This window comes from Fukomys damarensis, unplaced genomic scaffold (genome assembly GCF_012274545.1).
Source record: "Fukomys damarensis isolate Sample0158 unplaced genomic scaffold, DMR_v1.0_HiC HiC_scaffold_36, whole genome shotgun sequence".
Classification (NCBI taxonomy): domain Eukaryota; kingdom Metazoa; phylum Chordata; class Mammalia; order Rodentia; family Bathyergidae; genus Fukomys; species Fukomys damarensis.
Window position 1 is genome coordinate 47070091 of NW_022900948.1, and position 22339 is coordinate 47092429.

The 22339-nt window shown below is 57.9% G+C and overlaps 1 protein-coding gene across 2 annotated transcripts in view; it reads right to left on the reverse strand.

Annotated features, from left to right (window-relative positions):
• Positions 1-7233: 7233 nt before the first annotated feature.
• Olfm1 (olfactomedin 1) overlaps positions 7234-22339 on the reverse strand; it is a 30347-nt gene continuing 15241 nt past the window's right edge. For both annotated transcript variants that reach the window (XM_010608931.2, XM_010608932.1), the window contains exons 4-6: positions 20748-20967; positions 14030-14136; positions 7234-8027 (exon numbers count right to left, since the gene is read on the reverse strand). In XM_010608931.2, the coding sequence (XP_010607233.1) occupies positions 7353-8027; positions 14030-14136; positions 20748-20967 (1002 nt within the window). In that variant the 3' untranslated portion in view covers positions 7234-7352. The remainder of the gene's footprint in view (positions 8028-14029; positions 14137-20747; positions 20968-22339) is intronic.

A 22339-nucleotide genomic window follows, 5' to 3' on the forward strand; every position in this document is an offset into this window, starting at 1 on the left:
TCCCAGACTGCCCTGCTCTGGGCTGGGGTCACATGACTAGTCTGGCCAATGGGATGTGGGTGGAGCCTTCCCTTTCTGGGGAGACAAGGGAGGCCCAAAGATGGGGCAGTGTTGGTCCCTGCGAAGCACTGGAGGAGAAAGGAGATGTTGATTTTCATCTACAATATCAGGAAAAATTCGGCCTGCTCTCCAAGCTGGGGTCAGGGTCACAGTTGCCAAAGTGAGGCCACAGAACCTGGGGGGGGGGCTCTTTCTCAAGCTGCTCAACACAGGTGGCCCAGAAGTGACAGGCATCAGGAGCAAGGTGGGACAGAAGTTGGAAGGCCAGTACCAGGCCATGCTGATTCTCCAGATGTGCGAATGCTCCCTCCAACTGGGGCTGTGTCCTTGGCCTCTGTCCCACCCAGGGACACCATCCTTAGTGCAGCAGCTTTGGGATGTTTGGGCTGACTTTCCCCGGATTGGAAGCCAACCATTCTCTGTGCAGATAGGGAGAGGGAGGATTCTCCGAACTCATCACCCTGATTTATAAAGTCAGCAGATTCCGCGAAGCTCGCGCTGGCCAGTGTTTTATGTCGCTCTTTTGGACATACAATCCATTTTACGACTTGTTTAAGAAAAGAGACAGGAAAATGCATGCTCTCCCTCATGTAGGAAATCGACAAGCCTGGGGTCGCCCATCGATAAAATCATATTCTGCTGACTGAGAGGGGGCGGAAATGTCACCGTGGGAGTGGCGGCCAAGCCGGGTGGGCGGGGCGCCTGGAGCTTTCTCCTGCTCTGCTGATGTATGGAAAACAGAGCTGGCGCTGAGCAGGAACAGATGGTCGGGTGGGGCCCGTGTTTCTCTGAGCTGGGCAGGGAAATTACCCCCACTCAGCTCTCGCCACTCGCAGCCCGCCTGATAACGATGGGAAAACTCAGAGGGAGAAGGTGCTGGGGACACAAATTTACACCCCGGGGGGCTGCTGAGAGGGGTCGGGGGCATCCACCTGGCTGCCCCAGGCCGAGTCAGGGGCACAGCAGGTGACAGAGCCTGCGAGCAGCACCAGCCCCCGGCCCTCATCTCACAGCCACGAGCCAGGGCCCCTGCACCTCCACCCTGTGCCCGAGTCTTGCTCCGTGGGCCCCTCAGGGCTGCCAAGCCCGGCCTTACAGATGGCTCCTGAGGACTCATGGGCAGGCGGGGAGTGCACTGGGCTCAGCCGGGCAGTGGAGAGCAGGGGCCCCGCTGGCCTTCAGCCCCCGCCTGGTGTCCCCTCCGGAGGGCGCTCTTCCTGCTGCCTTTGGAACTAGCTCCCTGAGAACCAAGCAGGAGCGGGCCAGAGGAGGCCGCAAGCCCGAGGGAGGGGTCAGACATGCAGACCCCTCGCAGCCTGTCTCTATGGGACTGTTTAAGGGCCCGAAATTGCCCAGCATTTGATTGAATTTTTTATGGCAAAATGAGCTGCTGGGCTCGAAGCCAGGACATGAAGACCCCGGACATCTCTGGGCCGTGTGGACCGAGAGCCCCCGGAGCACAGCGTCCTCTCCCTGAGGGCCTGACACTGCCAACTGAAAAGGACAAGGGGTGCAGATTGAGGGGCAGGCATCCCTGGATCTGAGCTGAGGAGAAAAGGGCAGCGGTTATGTCCTCAGGGCAGGGGCAGTGTCCTCCAGGGGTCACCCGAGAACTCACTCAGCGGCACAGAAGCAGCCACTGACGGAACAGCTGCACCAACATTGCTCCCGGCGACCTTATTTTCCAGCTCTTAGCAGGAAAGAAAAGATCAATAAGGAAATTACTGCTGCCGGCCTCAGCAGCAGAGCGGGAGCCCTGTGTCCTCCAATCCTTCCTCAGCCCGCGCCCAGGAAGAAAGCAAATCAGCCCTGAGGGAAGGAAGCTGCAGACCCAAGGGACTCTGAGGCCAATCGCAGCACAGCTGTGTGGCCCGGCATCATTTTCTCCGACAAGCGCCCCAGGCTGGTGTCAGGGGACCAGGTCCCACCTCGGGTCACAGCTAACTGGCTACACTGACTGTACAGGTGTTAACTGGTCCCACTGGGCGTGGCGCCTCTACCTGCTGAGCCCAGGCTGCAAGATCCCTGCCAGAGAGGGAGGTGTGAGCTGGGCCAGGAGGGACAGGAAGGCCAGGCCTGCAGCCAGGGTGGCTTCCCTCAGGGCACCTCTCAGTCCCACCGACAGCTCCTCTAATGCAAGCTTCCAGAGGCCAGCGTTGCTAACCCTCATGCTGGATGGGGAAACTGAGGCCAGAGCAAGGTGGGGGGCAGAAGGAAGGCCGGGGCTGGGTGGGTGGGAGGCCACTGAGCCTGGGGAGGGTGGAGGGCTCCAGGGCCATCTTGTGGACCCACGGCTGTTCACCTCCTGGTCGGTGTGGGGAACACGCTCAATGCTTGTGTGTGTGTGCATGTTCATGTGCATGTGTGCACGTGGCTGTGTGTGTGAGCCTGTGAGAGGGCAGCAGGGCCCAGTGAGACAGGAAGTAGAGAAGAGAAATTCCTGGAAGCACCCAGCTCTCCAAAGCCACAGTGTGCCCGGTACTGGCACCTGGACTGTACACGAGGAAGGACAACAGGGTCCGTGGGCCATGGGCATCTGGAGGGGCCAAGATGAGCTTTCTAGAAACCACAGGAGCCCTGCCTCCAAGAACTACGCCAACACCACGCGTGGGGACACAAGGGCGATGGGATACCCCAGACAACCGCAGGCGACCCCAACTCAGTTACCACCTTTTCACTGGCTTTGGCTTTGACCATGTCCACGGGCTGTGGGTGCATGACAGCTCCCAAAGGACCCTCAAAGGGACAGAAACTCACCTTCCAACAGACAGGAGGAGACTTGTCCCTGATTGGAGTGAATCCCTGCACCGGTCCAAAGAGCCTCTCCCTCCCTGTGGTAGCCACACCAAGGCCCCGATACCTGGCTTTGCCGGGGCCGTGAGTTCTTCTTAATGAACCCTTCCTTTCCCTCTACTTCTGTGTGTCCCACTCGACTTCACTCAAGATGCCAAGGACCGAGGACAGTCACGACCCGCCAACAACAGGGTACACAGAGGAGCACTGTCCCTGCCCACCTGCCGGCCCCTTCCTGGAAGGTGGAGGCGGGAGCAGGTGGTCCCGCTGGCCAGAGCTTTGCCCAGCCACTGTGACTCATGCCCAGGGCTGGAGGCCAAGCCAGGTGCTCAGCGCACACGGCTCTGACACCTCACGCTGCCTGCTGTGCCCTGGCTCACCAGCCAGGACATCGAGGACACCGTGCATGCCTTGAGCCACCCTCCACCTGTCAGCCAGGCGCTGGCTGCTGTTGGGCTTCCTGTGACGCTCCTGTGACGCGGGGACAGTGCAGGCCCGCTCAGCGTGGCGTCTGGCTGAAGGTTGGTCTCTGGGACAGAGCCGCAGACCCCTGCTTCAGGGAGGGAGGGGCACAGGGACAGCCGGAGCCCGCCGAAGCCACTGTAGTCTCTCCAGCCAGGCAGGGCTGAGGAAGGAAGAAATCCTGCTCAGATTCCAGAAACACTCCGGGCTAAGATTTCCGGATGATTACAGGGGTTAGCCACCACTGTACATGAGCTTCCTAAGGATCGTTCTGAACAACAATGGCGTACTTAAGTCACAGGGACCTTGAATATTCACAGCCCTGGCCCATCTGTGCAAATGGACTGAAACCCTGGGAATGGAATTTCCAAGAACAGCATCGTCAAACACAGACTCCACGAGAGGAGGGTGCAGAAATCAACCCAGGGATGTGGAATTCAGCGGGGAAACCTGGTCCTCTGAATAACCAGGACAAATGGGCAGCCTTTGGAAAAAGATAAAGCTGGCCCGGGTGGTGTCAACACCACAGGGGCTCTCACAAGCCCCAGAAGAAAACGCGGGCAAATTCCTTATAAGCCCAGACAAGAAGACGGGCCTGATTGCAGCTCAGAAGCAAGGGCATGAAATGAATAGCTGATAATTTTTACTACAGTTGAATAATAATAAAATAATAATAATAATAATAATAAAGCTATCATTATCAGAATTAAGAGATGACTAGCCGGTCAGACAGTACCCACAGGGTACAGCACGGAATCATAAAGCCTCACTTTCCTCATAGAAAGAGCTCCTAAAGACAGGGAGGAAAGTACAGAGAGGGAATAGACACAAAAAAGGACAAAAGATACCAGTGTATTCACAGCAGACGTTGCCACCAGAATGGCCCACTTAGCTCCTGTGGCTGCCCTACATGCCTGGTCCTGCACCTACACTTCCAAGGGCCCTAGGGACACACTTGCAGCCAGTGGCTGTGTCTGGCTTGCTGGAGGAGCTGGCCAGGCCACTCCCTCCACTCATGCTGAACCAGCTGTCACCTGGGACACACGGGGAGCTCCATGCATGCCAGGGTCCCTGTCCCAAGCCTCCTTTTGGGGAGGGAACCCTGCAGAATCAGCCAGGTCTAGGGCCCAGGAACTGCTATCTCTCGCTGGGATCTCAGACTACCCCCAAGAACTGCCAGGCTTTGATTCCAGGCCAAAGTTTTAATAAAGAAAATTCATCCACAGATGTTTCCTCCATCAGCCAATATAGCCCGTTATTAGAATAAGGGAGACTCAGTGGCAGGCAGTTGTTTTATTGCTTTCTGGATGGAACTGTTTTTCTTGTGTATTTAATCTTCTGGCAGAATATTTTCCCTAGCAAATTCTGTCTGTGACAGCAAATCTATGCTGAGCCTACCGGGCCGTTACTTTGTCTCCTGGAAGGGCCTGGTGGAAGAGGTAAAGGTACACTTGAGTTTTCCTCTGTCATTAAGGGGACATGACACAGAAATCAGCCCATAATTCCCGCCATAATTACAGCGCTGGCCCCCCAGATGTGCATGGACAGGACTTCATCACCCCAGAAGGAGAGTGGCCTGGTCCGACCAGCCGAGTTACAGCTTTATTAAAACTCCGGCTTTCATATTCATAACCAGCTCCTCTGTCCCAGGGGATTAATGGTGCCATCTTTCTCCGAAGTCGTTTGTAAACATGAAAAGAAGAGACTGCATCCCACTTCTGGGATTAATTGGATGCTGGCCCTGCGGAGGGGCATGGGGCTGCCCTGCTCAGGAGCCCTTCAGCTAATGAGGCTGTAATTAAGGGTTAGCTTCCCACCCAACCCCCTCTCCGTCCCTACTGTCACCATCCAGTGGAGCAGTTTGTGCAAAGACCAGAAAGCAAGGAAGGGTTGCTCTTGGCTCACGTTTGGAGAAGCACCTATTTGGGAAACAAGCCTTTGCCCCAGTACTAAAGAGTACCCTGGGTGGGAGTCCTCCCTTGAGAGAAGCTTCTGGGCCACCCAGCATTGAGCTGCGAAGAGGCCGGGGAAGGACAGCAGGAGTCTGGGGACATCTCAGGGGGCAGGCTGGGCGGGCTGAGAGAAGGTCTGCAGCGAAGGTGTAGGCCAGTGACGGCGAACATTTTAGAGCTGTCAATGATAGCAAACAGCCCGTTGCGGCAACAGGTGCCACCACTGGCCTGGACTGGTCACAGTCGGCAGCATCACCAGCGCAACCCACTGAGAAAGGGACCCGCGGACCAGACTGCGGCCCCAAGAGGGGCCAATGGCTATGCGGCATGTGCAAGAGGCCCCGCCCACCCGGCTCCCAGCTCACCTCCAGAGGCTCCCGGACCCCCTCCTACCCTCCCAGAGCTCTGAGGCCACCTTCATCCTACGCTTCGCCCGTGTGCTCCCAGCTGCTGCCCAGGTGACCTGTGGTGAGAGGCCACTCTCACAGTCCACTTCACAGCGTACCAAAGGGGACCCTCGGGCAGCTCTGCCCACTGCCCCACGCTGGGACCAGGAGCGTCCTCTCATGTGGGGAGGACTGTTTCTCCCAGGGCATTCCAAAAAGTCCTGTCCCACAGGGACACTGCCCACAGGCTGGCTGCCCGGCACTGCCCAGGGACAGTGAGGAGGGCCGGCCTCTCAGGGAGTGACCATCCAGAGGTGGGGTCTGCCTCCCCGGCACTCTTGGAGTCTTTGCTGGGGCACCTCTCCCCAGGTCCTTCCTAGTTATGCCCTCGGAGGGGCAAAAGGAGTGGGGACCTCTGGGTCGGCACCTCAGATTCCATAAGGGGAGGGAAGCCTGAGCTGACCATAGGTTCTGGCCATCGGGGAGGGGGTTGGGAAGTGGGGAACACGTCACGATCCTGTCCCAAGCCCTTCGTCCTCGCCTGGAAGGGCCACTCGTGTTTGGAACACATCTGCGGGGACCTGGGGGTCACTGTCATGTCTAAAACCCTCAGAGCTGCCGCCTGCCTCACGAGCGCAAGGACCCGCGTTTGATCCCTGGTACCAAAAACAAACAAATAAAAATTATTCAAAAAAAAAAAAAACCCTCAGAAATGACAAGAGGCAAAAACATCTCCTAATGTTTTTATTGTTCCTTAGATAACTGGATAGTACAAAGTTTCCCTCTTTTTTTTTTTTTTTTAAATCTAAAAGTGAGCTTTCCGTGGCTTTCCTTCCCATGGGAAACCGGGGTTTCCTGAGACAAGCCCTTCGCCTCCGCAGTGACGCGATCCAGAGAACTGAACGGGAAGAGGAGGATCCCTCCGGTCGTTACCCACATGAACTCGACTAGGTCTCCAGAAGGGTGAACACTGATTTCTTTTTGGAAACAAGAACCATCCACTTATCGATCCAAACTACGACATCGCATTAACAACACCCATCGCATACACGAGACACACGAAGTTACCACCTCAAGGAGAGCACAGACAGACACTGCACGAAATATCTACGGGGTATGCGAGTCCGAACAACGTGGCTTACCACGCCACCGTCGCTTCAGGGAGCACTAGACACGGGTCCAACGGCTACTGGCAGCCTCGACACAGTGACTCTAAGAGACGACAACACAGTCAGGAAACGCAGCTGCACCAGAGGTGAGCTCGCTGGCCAACGCAGAGACCGCCTGGGCGGGCGGGAATCGGGGACGGAGCGTCAGGCCCATCGCGCTGCCCACGGCCTGAGGGAATGTCCATGCGATCCTGCGAGCGGCTGCCCTCGGGCGGGAGTGGCCAACAGTCATTGCCTTGCTGCTGAAGTGGGTTCCTGGACTGGGGTGGGACGGGGCGGGAATGCGGGCTCGGGCTGCAGTTCCAGCTGCAAACAGGGGGGTTTCTTCCGAAATCTGTCGCCCGCCAGCTGAGTGGGAGGCCCGTGGAGGAGGTGATGCGACCCTCGGCGGCAGAATCGTTGCTGATGAGATTTTTTTTTTTCCTTTTCAAAATTAGTATTGTTAGTATTCTCAGTAGGGTTTCGACAGCTGTTTCCGGGGAAGGGGCCCTTGGAGGGGAGGCCTCGGAGCCCCGGCTTCCGGGGAGGAACTACAACTCGTCGGAGCGGATGACGTGGAAGAGGGTGACGTTGTAGAGGGTCTGGTGGCCGTTGTTCCAGGCGTACAGCGCGCGGTCCTTGGGGTTGTAGTCCAACATGGAGATGTGGGAGTATTTGTTCTGGAAGGGGATGTCGATGTACTCGTAGGTGGAGGCGTTGGTCTGGTAGGCGTAGTGGACCTTGGTGCCGCCCGAGTAGCCGTTGGTGACGTACAGCGTCCCGCAGATGATGAAGGCCTCGCCGGCACTGCGCTTGGGGTAGCTGGTGTTCCAGGTCTGCAGGATCTGCAGCGAGACGGGGTCCAGCTTGCTGATCACGATGTTGCCGGCATTCTGGTTGGTGGCGTAGACGGCCCAGAGCCCGTTCTCATCCACCATGAGGTCGATGTCCGAGTGGCCGCCCCAGGCGTAGTGGTACATGTTGTTATAGCCGGCATAGTCCAGGCTGCGCGTCTTGAGGATGGCCTCAGTCCTCAGGTCGAACCTGATGATGATGTGGCTCTGAAACTTGTTGAAGTAGATGGAGCCGTTGTAGACCACCTGCCCGGTGCCCGACCAGGGGTGCGGCAGGCGGTGCGAGGTGAAGTTGTCTGTGTTCATGAAGTCCGCCATGGACTTGTACTCGCGGACGAAGCGGTTGTTGTGATAGCCGTCCATGTACCAGACCTGCGGAGACACGGGCCAGTGAGTGCTTCCGGCAGGCCAGGCGGGCTCCTCAGGCTCCCGCACCCCCCCACCGGAATTGGCAAGAGGCGGGACTCAGAAGGACCAGGAAGGCAGCTTTAGGACCAAAGGGCCAGGCCTGGCAACACGGGACTGGAATCCCAGCACTCAGGAGGCTGGGGCAGGAGCGTGGCTGCAAGTTCAAGGCCAGTCTGAGCTACACAGTGAGTTCAAGGCCAGCCTGAAACACGCAGCGAGACCCTGGCTCAAAACAAAAACAAAAAACAAAAAGCAAAATAAAAGAAACATAAAATGACTAAAGGGTGTGTCCCGTCCTTCCTCCCAAACCACAGAACTCTGCAGAAGGGACAGGGCGACATCCTCACCAGAGAACAACTCTGCAGGATGGGGAAGGACACCAGGGGCAGCCGGTGTGGGACAGGACACCTGGGCCCTGCAGCCTCATGTCACACACAAGCTGCAGCAGCCCCATGCGACTCACATCGGTGCAGAACTGAACACTGTCAGGCCCGGGCCCTGCCAGGCTGTGAGGCCGTGGTCACACCTGCTTGCTCACTGCCGGAGCCCGGGCGGCTCTCGTGTGTGTGACAAGCGACTCTCAAGGTCGAGGAGGCGGGCCAGTGCCTGGAGCCGACGAGGCACCGTCGAGGCCTTTCCACCGTGCCAGATCTGCTGTGGCACCGGCCGGCTGAACCACCTTTACTGGCCCGGGGAGGCTGAGCACCTCATGGGCAGGGGTGCGCCTGACCCAGGGATAGCGCTTCTCCGAGGAGCAGAGCGTGAGACAGCACCGGCTGTGGAAATCAACCCCATGACCCCATGACCAGCCTGGGAACAACCCCGTCTGGGCCACTGTGGAAGAGGCCCTGCTGCTGCTCCGACACCAGTGGACTTGGGAATTGTCTAGACTTTGGACAAAATGCTTTAGTCGTTTTCCACCAATGAGGGAGCAAATGAGAAAGCAATGCAGTTAGCAGACGGGGATCCGCCAGGCTAATGCCGCTCTGCGTGCATCTGTCTGGCAATAAGACAGCTGCTTTATCCATCAAGAGCTTGGTGGCTGCAGGAGAGATTAAGGACGCAGGCGCTTTCAGACTTCGCACGACACATGCGTTAAAATTAAAAAAAAAAAATAACCTTGTTCTGAGACATCCGTTCACACGCTCCCGGGCAGATGTGCTTTCTGCTTTTAATGAGACTTTTTAAAACCCGGCTCATTGGAGGCTGTCAATTATCCTTTGCCTCCCGCAGAACGGCCAGCCCTCCATGATGGGATTAGCATCGGGAGGGGTGTCCGGGCACCAGGGCCATGCGCACAGCCCCCTTGACCAAACGGCCTGAAAGTTGCTCCCCTGCCACCCTCCCGGCCCCCACTGGGTTCTGTCTGGGGACAGGAAGCTCACTACTTCCTCCTGGCTTAGCTCCAGCATGGTTCCCTGGAGCGCCCCCCCTCACCAGAGCCACTGCTCCCCCTCTCTGCAGGGAGGATGCTTCCGGGGGTGTCCTCACACAGCCTCCCTGTGACAGCAGAGAGCCAGTGACACGTCCCTGAACCCGCAGGGTCCAGCACCCGGTGACATCAGTATCCGACTTCTAGTGAGTTCTCCAGTGGCCTTTCCTCTGTCTGCTGGGAGATCAGACCCAGGACCCAAGGCCATCTGCAAACAGCTGGGGGCAGAAGGGACAGTCACGTGGGCGCCTGGGAGGGCTGCCAGTTTCCATGGTGTAGGCATTGTGCCACCATGCCTGTCACCGTCAGGAGCTGCTCTGCACAGCATGCAGCCACCTCGGCAGACCCCAGGGGCCTGGGGAGCAGGAGCTGCTTTCCTAGGCGATGTCCCCTACCCCTGAACTCCTCACTGGAAAGGCCCTTGTGCCCCCTCACAAGGCCCCAGGCTCCATTAGATTCATCCATGCTGCTGTGTCTCCAGGGAGGCGGCTCCACATAGCACTGGATTTCAGGGATTTCTGGAAGGACCCATGGTTCTTTCTAGGACCCTCAAAGGTGCCCAGCTCCAGGTCCCAGGCAGAGATCAACATCAGGATGCCTGGTCATCAGGTACCTCTGTTCAGGGCGGTCATGGTACTGGGTGCCAGCTTCCCCTCTTGCTTTCGGTTCTCATGCGAGCCCGTGCACCAGCAGAGCTGGTTCTGCCCCATTTGCAGACCAGAACACTGAGGTCAGGGAGCTTTGGCAACTCTGCTGAGGATAGAGCAGGGCTGACGCTAAGCTTGTGCCCGAAACCACAACCTACGGGCCATGTCTGGGGAGTCTGGATCATCATGGTCAACACTGCCGGACAGAGGAGATCCTATCCATGCTGCAAGGCCCGGGACGCCCCACCAGGTTGGTCCCAAAGGTCAGGAGCTACAGCTGCAAGGCCTGGCACTGTCCCCACCGTGACCTCCCTTGGTCCACCATTTCTTCTGCTCACTGTTCCCCTAAAAGACCGAGCCGAGGTCCCCTATCACAGCCCAAGCTGTGCATTCCCAAGCATCAGCCACCCTGGGAGCAGGCCAGCAGTCCCATCTTGGAGTTTGGGGGACCAGGGCTAGGGAAGCTTTGTCACAATCCTGGCAGGGCAGGCGGCAGAGAGGGAGATGGGCACCCCTGGCCCTCGTGGCCCTGGCAGTCTTGGGGAGACAGTCTGTGTGCTCAGCCCCAGGGAGGGGTCACCCGGGCACATGGTGCTCAGCCTGGGGTCAGCCCGGGACACCAGCAACAGACAGGCCCTGACCCCTCCTCTATGGCCACACAGGCCCTAGGATGTGGGGGAGGCCCAGAGAGCAGGGTGCTTTTCTTTGGGGTTACCTGCCCAGTGGTGGCTGCCACCCACTCTGTCTGTTCCTTACCAGGTACATCCACCTGTCAGTGACCACACAGCCACCATGGCTTCCCTGGGCTGTGACACCCTGGTCCCTAAAACAGGTCATTTCTACCAGATTCCAGAGGCTACCCTCACCCTGCTCCATAAGTGAGGCCACCAGGGCATAGATGGGGAACAGTGACTCTGTAGCCACCCCTCTCAGAACCCAGCACCCACAGCCTCTTCCAGGCCTCTCTGCATCCCCCTATCTCCCTGCAGACAGCTAAGGAAGCCCCAAGTTCACAGCAGGAGCAGGTGGCAGAGATACCTAGGCTCAAGTTCTGATGGTTCCAAACCTCAGAGCTCGGGCTCCAGGCCAGAGTGCCCTGGGACCCCAGGCAGGGACTCCCTGGTGACAGACACCTCTGGTATCCCCAGTTATGTCCACTGGCCCAGCAGAGGCAGGGGAGGACCAGGACTCCCAAAGGGCAGCTGGAGGGGTGTCTCTGAACCCCAGTGCAGCAAGTCACAGCCATGTGTCCCCAGGGGCCCCTGACAGCAGCCTCCCTGCTCAGTCCGCAGCACTGGCTGCCTGGGCCCGAGATGACTGATGTCTCCTTGCTGGGCTGGACCTAAGTCCCCATCCAATGCCCTCCCCTACGTGGAGCCACGGTTAGCGTCCTGGTTCCGCCTGCAGCTGCCATTCTGAGAGACAAGGCACCCAGCGCTGTTTCCCGGGAGAAACTGGGCCTCCCCACCACAGTGCAGGCCCGTATGGTCACACTGAGTGACAACACTGACTTGCCTGATTGTCTCATTTTCAGCTGCCTTTAAGAAAAGAGGGCCAGCCAGGGCAGGGCTGAGGGGACGGGCTTGTCCTCGTCCCTGCAGGAATCCAGCCCCTCTTTAGGCAACTTGCGGAGGGCAGGGGGGCTGCATGGCCATGGTATTTATAGGGCTCTCAGTGACTCGGGCCCTGCTGCTTCTCTGTGTCCCCCTGCTGGAACTGCTGATGCTGAGAGGCCGGCACTAGGAAGGAGGCCTGCGGCTGGAGCCAGGAACTGGATCCCTGGAGCCCATGCAGTCTCCTGGGCCAGAGTCACAGCCAGGCAGGGGCGGCCCACACGTCCGGTGGAAAGCGCAGACAGCAGGCTCAGCCCTGCTGAATGAAAGGATGGAGGCAGGACAGGTGCAAGCGTGTCCCAAGCTCCCCCTGCTACGGGCTTGGCTCAGCACCAGGCCCAGCAGGACCTGAGGGACGAGCAGCCTGGCCCTTCTATCCCTGCGCAGGCAGTGCAGCAGTTCGCTCCTCCCGCCCTGGCCATGCCCTCCATGCTGCCCTGCACCAAGGCCAATATCGACTGCTTGCTTTTTTTGGCCAAGTTATTGGTCTCCTGCATGTGTGTGATCAAAACTGGATAGGAGATTGCAAAAGGCCAACACAAAACAAAACGCTGCTGGTCCGGACTGATGGCAGGACTGGGTGACGTGTCATCTAGCAGGCTGGGAGACGAAGGCCACTTTGAGGAGTGCACGGCCCAGAGCCTAAAGAGCCTGGAGCAAGCACCCCATGCCGCCTGTCACCACCAGCCCAGCACCCCCCGCCCTGCTGCCAGCTCCCTCACAGGCTCCCTTCCCCTGCAGGTCCCTCTGTTGGCACTCTGCCTGCCACCAACACCCCTCTCCTGAGGGCAACAGAGTCACAGAGTGGAAAATGGATGTCTAATTCTCAAAAGCACCCACAGGCGCCTTGACAGCTGTGCCGGCCTGTATCCTTGAGGTATCACGCAAAGCCGACAGCCTCAGCTTCCGCGGCACTGGCTTCTCGGTAGCTGGAAAAGCAACCATTTGACCAGTGCCCCTAGGATGAGGAGCTGACAGCCTCAGGGCCGGGGCACGTGCGGCGCTGGACGTGGTCAGACTTTGGGATCTGGGCCCTCTCAGCAGGAAGCACAGAGCTCCTGCTGTTGGGTCCCTTGCTCTGTGCCCTGGGGTGGGTAAAAGCACAGGTAGAGGGGACAGAGGCCCCTGGAGTGGAATCGGGAGGCTCGGAGACTCAATGACCAGCCTGCTGAGACTCGGGCCCAGCGTGAGACCCTTCTGCAGGTGGTAAGAACACCGTTTCCATCAGCCTGGGAAGAACAGCATCCCCAGGCCGGGGGGCACACACGGTCCTTGGGACCCACAGGGGTGGCTGCATCTCTGCGTGGAGTACCTGCACGCCAAGTGCTCAGAACAGTGCTGGGCACACAGGCCGTGCTTTCTAAGCACCGGCTACACTGTTTGATTTTATTCCTGTTTTAGCAACATTTTCACCGACGCCTGCAGCAAGAGGTGCTCCTTCCTGACCCAACCCCAGGAGAGGTGGGTTTTCCGGATGGTGTGCAAAAGAAAAAACAGCCAGAGTCACAGCCAGGGACGTTGTTAGAAAACTTCCAAGCACCTGCCATCAGGATTCAGGAAATAGGACGGAAGGAATAGCGAACCCTAGCCCTGCGCTCCTTACCCCAGCTGTCTAGAGCTCCCCGGCAGGGTCCGGGAGCAATGCGGACTCTGTCAGATAAACACAGAAGTGTTTGTGAGGCGCCCAGAACACCTGCCCAGCTTCCTGCAGGAGGAGACAGCCACGCCTATCCATCCCTAGAAAGGGACCTCCGCCAGCGTTCTCCATTACAGACACCCCAGATAAAGCTCAGGATCTGGAGTTTCAAAGTCCCCTCCTTCTCCGGACCCAGAGGTGTTTAGTGTTGTCCAGATCGGGCCTCCACCCCCAGCAGCCACCCTCTCTGTGTTCCCAGAGAGCTCTCGCTGCAATGCAGGCCCGAGGACAACAGGACAGCAGAGCCTGGGTGGGGGCTCTGCTTTTTGGAGGTTTGACCCCAGGGGAAATGCCAAGGAAAAGAGGACTGGAGCCTCTTCCCGAAATCAAAAAGGAACACCAGCTTCTATCAGCCATGAAAGTAATGGCAAATGAAATACAAATGAGATGTCATTAAAACAAGAAAGGCCTAATGGATTCTCTCCCTGCAGCAGAGGCAGTGACTGGCTGCGGCTTTCCTAGGACAAAGGGGCTCAGTACCAGCCCGGCCCGGGATACACCGATGTTGGGGTGGGTGCTGAGACCAGTCCTGCCAGGTGCCACGGGAGCGCTGATGTCCAACACAAGGGGCTGCTTACCCTGTTGTCACCTTCTGGGGCCAGAGGGTCCGTCATCCAGGACCCGAACCTTGAGCCGGAAGTCTTGATGGTCACCGGGTCACTTATGCCCGTCAGCTTGCCACAGGCTGGAAGAGAGCACACAGGGGTCAGGACTGGGCACAGGGCGGCCTTGGCCCACCCACCAGGAGGCCCTGCACCCTCGGGTGTGCTGAGGAGCTGCTCCTGTCCTGGTTCTCAGGGTCCCCACCACAGAGCAATGGAGGCTGTGACAGGCAGGGAGGAGACGGAGCAGCTGACCTCACGGGTCTGGTGACTGGACAAGGAGCTGCACCCCGGGCAGGGTCAGCCTAGCGCAGCCAGTTTTCATCTCTGAGAAATAAGGACAGCAACAGCCGCTCCTGGTAGAGCTGCTGGGGATGCCCAGTGGGGTCTTACTACTCTGCTCAGGCTGACCTCAAACTTGCAATGTTCCCGCTCCAGCCTCCAGAGTAGCTGGGATTAGAGACACACGCCGCCATCATGCTGGGGTAATGTCTAGGCTTTGAGCGCGGGACTTGAAGGGTCCTCAGCTTGATCTCAGAGCCCTTGCACCTCACAGAGGGGGGCTAGCAACATCACCAGAGCGCCCAGGCCACCCGTCACTCAGGCAGTGCCAGGGCTGGGCCGGGCACTCCTCACTCAGCTGCCCGCCCCCTACAGAAACGCCACCCTTGCCGCTGCAGCCACACAGCTGCGCCGGAACCCACCCCTGCCGGTGTGTCTCAGAAGGGCGGAGCGTTCCTGAGCACGGCCTGGGTGGCTCCCTGCATGGCCACTACACAGCTTCTTTCCCTCCCCTGCAGCCCCGAGTTAACATATGTACACAGGCGTCTGCAAAGTTCAGAGCAGATCCGGGGCTTACAAAAGATTGTCGGTGACTTAACCCAGGGACCAGGGGAAGCCAGGATAATCCCCAGGACGAGGAGCGCAGTTCAGCCCCAGGAGGGCACAGTGGGCCACGGCCATGCTGGGACACCACCTTGCTGTCTCGGGGTGCCCCCCAGCTGTCCCCGAAAACAAAATAGGGTGAGGATGTCCACTGTAGCGTCGGCCAAGGCTGGGAAGAAGAGGGAACCCCGAGCCCCTGCGTCGGCAGGAGAGTGCATCTGGGCAGCGGGAGGCTTGGCCGGGAGCCTTGGCCGGATCAACAGCCGCCAGGAGCAGAAGAAAGCCGGGCTCTGTGCCGAGTCCCAGCGAAGTCTCGGGCCAGTGCCTCGGCCACCACCATCCCCGCTGCACAGTCCCCACTCTCCCGTCCCCGGTCCCACTTGCTTGAGGGATCCCATCTGGGCCCTCAATTCTAGCCACACAGCTCTGCCCTGACGGAGCCCTGGGAGGAGACCCAGAGGAGCAGGGACCAGGTGACCAGTTCTGCAGGGACTGGAAGGAAAAGCTCTGCTGTGTTCCTGGAAATCTCTCTGGAGAGTCTTTTATGTGAGAGCCTGGACCGACTTCTGGGGATCTGAGTGGGGTTTAAGTGGTGAGGACAGGGCCGGGGAAGTGGGACCCAGCAGGACACCACCCCAGGCCCTGGCTCCTTCCTCCTTTGCTCCTACTGACCCCAGGGTTACCGGGCTGCTGGGGGGACCTGGAGGACAGGGATGGACAGCCGCTTCCAGGGAGCAGGAGAAGCCAACGGGGCCCACCTTGTCCCATGGACAGCCCTGTCCTCGGCCAGCATCCACTCAGACAGGGCCATGGCCCCCGTGAATTTCTTGTGGGAGGAGGAAGAGGAAGTGACCTCCTACCCTGACCCAGGGAAGTGGCTTTGAAGTCCAGAGGAGCCACTGACCATAGGGTGTCTGGTCCGGGGACCTCAGGTGACCACAGCTGGCTGCCACCCAGCAGCCTCTGTGGGTCACACTGCCAGAGCCTCTGCTTCTTCCCACACTGGATTTACACTCAAGCTGTGTCTCAAATCCACCGAGCAGACCCCTTCCAGGACGAAGGGCCACCAGAAGGGGACACACATCTGTCCTATGTGTCACACTTAGACGGTGGAGGTGGCAGGTAGACCCCCCACCTCAACTCAGGGGCCTGGTCCTGGCCCAGCCCTTCCGGCCTCTATACCCATGTCCCTGCCTGGCCTTCCTCCTGCAGGGCCTCCTCTTCTAAATTCACCCCGAGGCCCGTGGGGCACCACACACTTCTTTGGGGAACACGAGGGCCTGGGTCTCCCTCCCCTGTCCCCAAGAGGAATGGCTGAGTGACTCCCTATCTGAAGCAGCAGAGGGACAGTGGGACAAGGCAGGGTACTCCCACCAAGGAACAGGGAGAGAGCCAGAACCCCTCTGAGGGCAGGGAGCGGGGAAAGGGGCAGAACAATTCCAGCCGCACAGCAAGAGCTCTCTGCCAGTGTGAGCTCAGGCTGAGTGCCGAGAAAGGGCCTCGTTTTCAGCCTGTCAGTGCTGCCACTGCCCGCTCACTTGGACCTCCCAGGTTACACAGGCACAATGTGCTTCCTCCTCTGTGCCCTTACACACACACACACACACACACACACACGGCCACCGTGCCAGCCTGCCAACCCTGGCCATGTGTACCACTCTCCTAGCAGCCGGCCATGGGCACAGCTCCCAGAGCCCGCAGGACTGGAGCTGCCCGCCCTCCCTGACTCAAGGAGTTATTTTTGGTTCTCTGTCCAGACTGGATCTGCCAAGACCTGGGGAACTGACAGGGTCTAACAGCCCATGGCAGAGCATGGCGGAGTCTCGGCACATCCAGTTCAGCAAGTGGCTCTCTCTGGTCACACGCACTCAAGCAAGCACAGAGAGGGGTGGAGGACAGGAGAGGAAGCCCAGGAAGGGGGCTGCAGGCTCCACCCCAGGGGAGGCAGAGCAGGGAGTGGTCTTAAAGGAGGGGTCCCCGGCCAGGCCGGATGCACAGACAGACCTACGCCCTGGGATGGGAGCAGCATCTGCTGTTTCTGGGAGAAAGCCACTCAGAAAACAACCCACACCACTCAGGGGACAGGGTCGTGGATAAATGCCATCACGGGGCTCCAGCAGGGCCACAGGGACCCTGGGAAGCCCCAGAAGACAGCTGAGGGCACTGGCTGGCCCCTAGCAATGGAGTCCCGGCCTCTATTCTCAGCTTTACCCTCGTAACCCTGAGAAGAGTTAGGCCGGAAGTTTGTAGAGCTGGACAAACATCCAGGATTCAAATGACACAAGCAGGTGACACCTAAGCCTCAGGCTCCAACCCTGAGCCTCGAGTGGCCACTGAGAGGGCCACCATGGGCTCTCCTCTCCCCACGTGATCTGGCAGACGCCTCAGCACTTCATGGAAGGAATCAGAGGAAGGCCCAGTCCTACCAGGGTCCCCCTGAGTCAGCCCAGGGGTGACTTGTTAGGTTGGCTCCACCCTTCCTGACCTCCTAGGGGTCCTTCTCAGGGGAAGGCACCATTAACTCTCAATTCTGGCTCAAGTACACAAGTCCCCTGACCTTGGCCTAAAGGTCCAGCCCCAACCAGGGCTCCAGCGGGACGAGGCGAGGTTCAGCCTCTGTCTGGCTGCCCTTCCAGGACTCTCCAGTGTCAGGAACAGGGGAGCCTGCAGACTCGGCTCCCAGTGAAAAGTGTAGGGCCCAAGCCAGGAACAGCATCACACCTGACCTCCCTTGGCCTCACCAGGGCACAGGACACCACTGCCCAGGGCAGGCAGGACCCTGCAGCTGGGTCCATTGGGCTTGGCTAAGAGGTAACCTCCCCACCCTCCCGGAGTGGAGACTCTAAGGAAGCTAGCAGCAGGCATGTGGGGATGGTGTGATTCGGGCAGAGAGGACTGCAGAGGCCTGCCATGGCGGCTGGGTCTCAACCGTGTTGCTGGGCTTCTGGCTTCTCCCGGCCCAGCAGCTGCAACCTGACTCTGCAGCACCCAGGGAGGACAGCCCAGGCCCCAGCTCAGGGGGACCAGGAAGGCCACAGGCAATACTGCCTCTCCCTTCCCTGGGGACGAGACGTGCTGCAGCGGAACTCTGAGAGAGGGCTTCCCTTCCAGAGGAGGCCACGAGATGCCAGGCTCAACCTCCAGGCCCAGAAGTAAGAGGTTGGGATACAAGTTTCTGGCTGGGCCATTGGGAAAAACATGAAATCTCATGGAAACAGGAGATCAGACAGCAATGGGACCTGGGTCCTGGTTTTGCTAGTTTCTGTGTATGCTCTGGGGTCAGGGATTGCCCATGCCAAGGACAGCTCGAGCCAGGACTTCTGAAGGCTACAGGGACACCCAGCCCTCCGCTATCCCAGAAAGGAAACCAAGGCCCTGCTCCCAAGTCAAGGAACCTACAGTCGGGCCTTGAACCCACAGGCGCTGTCACACCAAGGGACCAGGGAGGCAAGGGGACAAGGATGGACTCTGCCGGCTGCTGAGCTGTGGCGACCTGCAGAATCCCAACCTCCTGGGAGGGCTGGCTGGGGGTGCTGGCACCACGGCACAGAAGCCATGTCCCTGGCCACTGCCGAGCAAGGGGGTGGGCTGTTAGGACAGGCCAGAGGCAGCTGCCTGCTACAAAGCTACGGCAATGACTCTAAGCAGACAGGAGGTGTTGATTGGGTCCTTAAATTACTGAGCTGAATAAGATCCTGGGAAGATGAGGAGGAGGGGCAGCAGCTGCTAAATCTATCTCTGCATCTATCAGCTGTCGATCAGTCATCTGTCCTCTACCTCTGTCACCCATCTACCCATCAGTCACTGCATCTATCATCTCTCTCTCCGTCAGCTCTGCCAATTGTTAACCCATCCAGTTGTCCACTGCCCGTCCATCTACCCACCACCTGTCACCTCCACGTATCTGCCTGCTGCCTACCCACCTTCTTACCAACCTACTCTGTCACCAGATGTGCCCAGATGGTGACAGGAGCGACAGCCGAGAATCTGTATTGTCATCCCCCGGGGCCCGGGACTCCCTCTCTGTATCCTCCTCTACAGACAAGGAGGCAGCTGAAACTTGAGAAGATAAATGCCCAGGTGAGGCCAGCAATCATCGAGTGGCACTTAGGAGTCTCCGTATCGCCTGTCAGGGCTGCCCCTGGCGGACGGGGTGCTGTGAGAGCACGGGGACACCTGCAGCCACTGCCTCAGGGTGTTAGGGTGGCTCACAGCCGTGGGACCCCGCTGCTCTCGCTCTTTGCTCTGAATCAATGGTTTCAGCAGCCTGAGGGTAACCAGGCGAAGGACCCCAGATCCTAAGCCATAAGGAGTGCTCACTCAGCTACTCAAATTAGTGAGGACAGTACCTCCCACGGCCACGTCCCATCCTGCTCCCTGCCTCCTGGGCAGCAGGGTGTGCAGGCCTCCTCTTCATGTCTCCAGGAATACGTAGTCTGTATACCGGGGGACACTGCTTGTGGGGCAATGAGTAACGGCACGCTCTGAAACATGGCCCTTCTGCTACCTGGGAGTCTCTGAGCAGGCCAGGACCCAGAGACACACACAGCGGGGGGAATCACGGGGGTCCACGATCCCCAGGGCACACATCTGTGAGGTGATTAATGCTCCAAACACTCAGCTAGCTCCCAGGGTGCCTTCACAGGAAGGGCTGATGGGGACTGTCCAGCCCAGACCCCTCCTGGGTCCCTGCCACACTGGGACACGGGCTCCACGAGGCATGTCGCTAAGGGGGTGTGCAGTAGATGATGTCTCGGTGACACGGCCAGTGTCCCCTTGCTGTTGCCCAGGACCAGGAGCTTTCTGCCTCATGGGGAGGCCCAGAGTAGCACTTGGGAGTAGAACTGAGTCCGGTTTCCTCCCCATTAAATATCCTCTCTCATCCACCTGACAACTCCTGGAGATTTTCAAGGAGTCTGTCCTCTTTCGGATGCTTTATCGTAAGGCATGGAGTGGAAGGGGGAAAGGGGAACAGGTCAGAGCAACAGAGGCCGAAAAGTTCTTCTCGAGGCACTGTTACCTCGATGGTGGCCCTAAGCCCCTCCGGAAAGCATACGGTATGAAAGGAACCACCTTGTGTGAAAAGCACTTGGTAGGGGAAGCTGGCTAATCTTCAGGAAAAACGGACTGGGATAGGACATGTGCTAGAGTAGACCCCAACAACGGCACACTCGAGCTGCGGAAGCCACTAACTGCAAGAGGGTATGCGGGTGAGGCCACACCACCTCAGGAGGGGACGCCCGAGCCACTCCTCCCAGGTCCTAGTCGCCCAGCGGCCTCCCTTGCTGCGGGGACAGGGACCTCTCCTGCTGTGGTGTGCGGGAATCCTCCTCCTCTTTAATCCTTTTTACGTAGTTCCATCTCTCCAGGGCTTCTCAGCCTGGAGGGACTGGAGATGTGTTGCCGGCCCCATTTAACTAGTGTCCTCAAAGCACACCCATGCACGCACCCTCGCATGCGCATGAGCGCGCACACACACACACACACACACACACACGTGCCTCCTCCATCAGACAGACAGTAGGTGGACCTAGTACCCTGATGTGCAATGCGCGGGAGTCTGGAGCTGGCCTCCGCACAGGGCCTGGGTACGGGCACGCCCTCCTCGGTAGCACTGCCGCCTAAGATCCTCGGCTGCTGTCTCTCTCAGTGGCCCTACCCAGGAGCCCTCCTGAGCCAGGCGGGCGCTGTCCCTTCAGCACCACCGCTAAGCCTCGCGGGCGGCGCTGTCCGTTCAGCACCACTGCTAAATCTGTGCGTGAGCGGAGACAGGTAGTGCGGCGCCGCGCTCGCAGGGTGCTGGGCCTACCTAGTTTTTGCATGCACGCACGGAGCCTTTCTTCAAGATTGGACACTCTGCTCTGCAGTTCATCGTAGTCATAGGCGCCAATTTCCTCTTGCAGTTCGTTAAGCACTGACGTCAGATTCTGGACCTCCTCCTTAAACTGCAATACCAATTTGGCATCGGCCTTGTACTCTTCCAACACAGGGATCAAAGGCCTAAGTTCATCCATTTTCGCTTTTATCGCCTGCAAGGTTAAAATAAGCTGGGTTCAGTGCAGTGCATGCAAGAACTCGTAACACCCTGCCTCGGCCTGGCGTCTCCCTACGTGAGGGAAGGTGTGCACGCTGCCGCTTTAGTTATGCATTTATTTATTCTGGTCCAAAGGAGTTAGGAGAGCATATTAAACAGTCCTCAGAACACCAACATATTTGGGAAAGGTTTTTATTGTCAGTTGAGAGTGCAACATCTTAAGGTTACATGCTTTAAATCACATACACAAAGTTCTTTTTTTTTCTTTCTTTCTTTTTCAAAAAACGCATTGACAAGGGTTCAGACTATTCATGAAAATGCAGCTAGAGTTGCATGCAAAGGAGGATCTTGGTTGGGTGCAAGGTTCCTTAACAATATGGTGCTAAGTATTGGAAAATAATAGTAAAAATGCGTGGTGCAAAAAGCTCTCTGGCTCTTTCATGGTTACATGGGAGCAGACTGCATCCTCAGTCGCTGCGGCATTGTAAAAACGCTTTCTAAGTTAGCCCTGCAAGCAAGAAAATGAAACACTGTTGAAAAACTAGCTCACTAGCCTGCCTTACACAGAGACAAATATTTGCACGGTCACTTCTTTTTTTAAAGAAAAAAAATCACACTTTAATGCTAGCAAAACAAACTGACTTAAACACAATGCAGATTCTCTCACAGCAACTTTCATGAATTTCTTAACACAACAAAAGCAATGTAAAAGGGCAAGGGCTTGTTTTTCTTTCCCTAAAGCCACAGCGTGGAACTCAAGGCCTCTGGGAATGATGTCCAAAAAGGTGAGAGACTCGGCACCTGCTGAAGACACCCTGCCTTTAGAGGGGTCTGCCAGGCACCGGGTGGCGCGCCAGCCTTCACCAAAAGACAAACACTTTGGGGCTACAAAGGGCAAAATCTCTCTTCGGGATAATTCACAATGACACACGGGAGACAAGGACAAAGTGTCCACCTGCACAAGACAAGGGCAAGCTGGGGCATTTCACCTCAACAGGGTCAAGCCTGGGAGTCCTTTACTTAAAACAAAGATTTACAACCTCGTTAGCTTGCTGGTTCATCTAGCTAATGTGCGCTTTTAAAGGAGGGTTCGTTCTTGCTTCATGCGGGCAGCACATCAAAGGAAAACATTAGCATAAAAGGACAGGGAGACAGAGACAGGGACTTCAGCAGTCTGCAGCCCGGGACAAGGCTGTGTAATTTGACCTGTTCACTTACATCAGGGCTCGACTGCTAATTAACACGCATGTGCACCTTCATTAAGGCAGCTTATCGTTTCTCAGCCTAACAGCAGTGCACAGCTGGTACACGCAGACAGGTATACAGAACCTCAGGTTGAAGGGACGGCAGTCTGTGTCCAGAGTGAC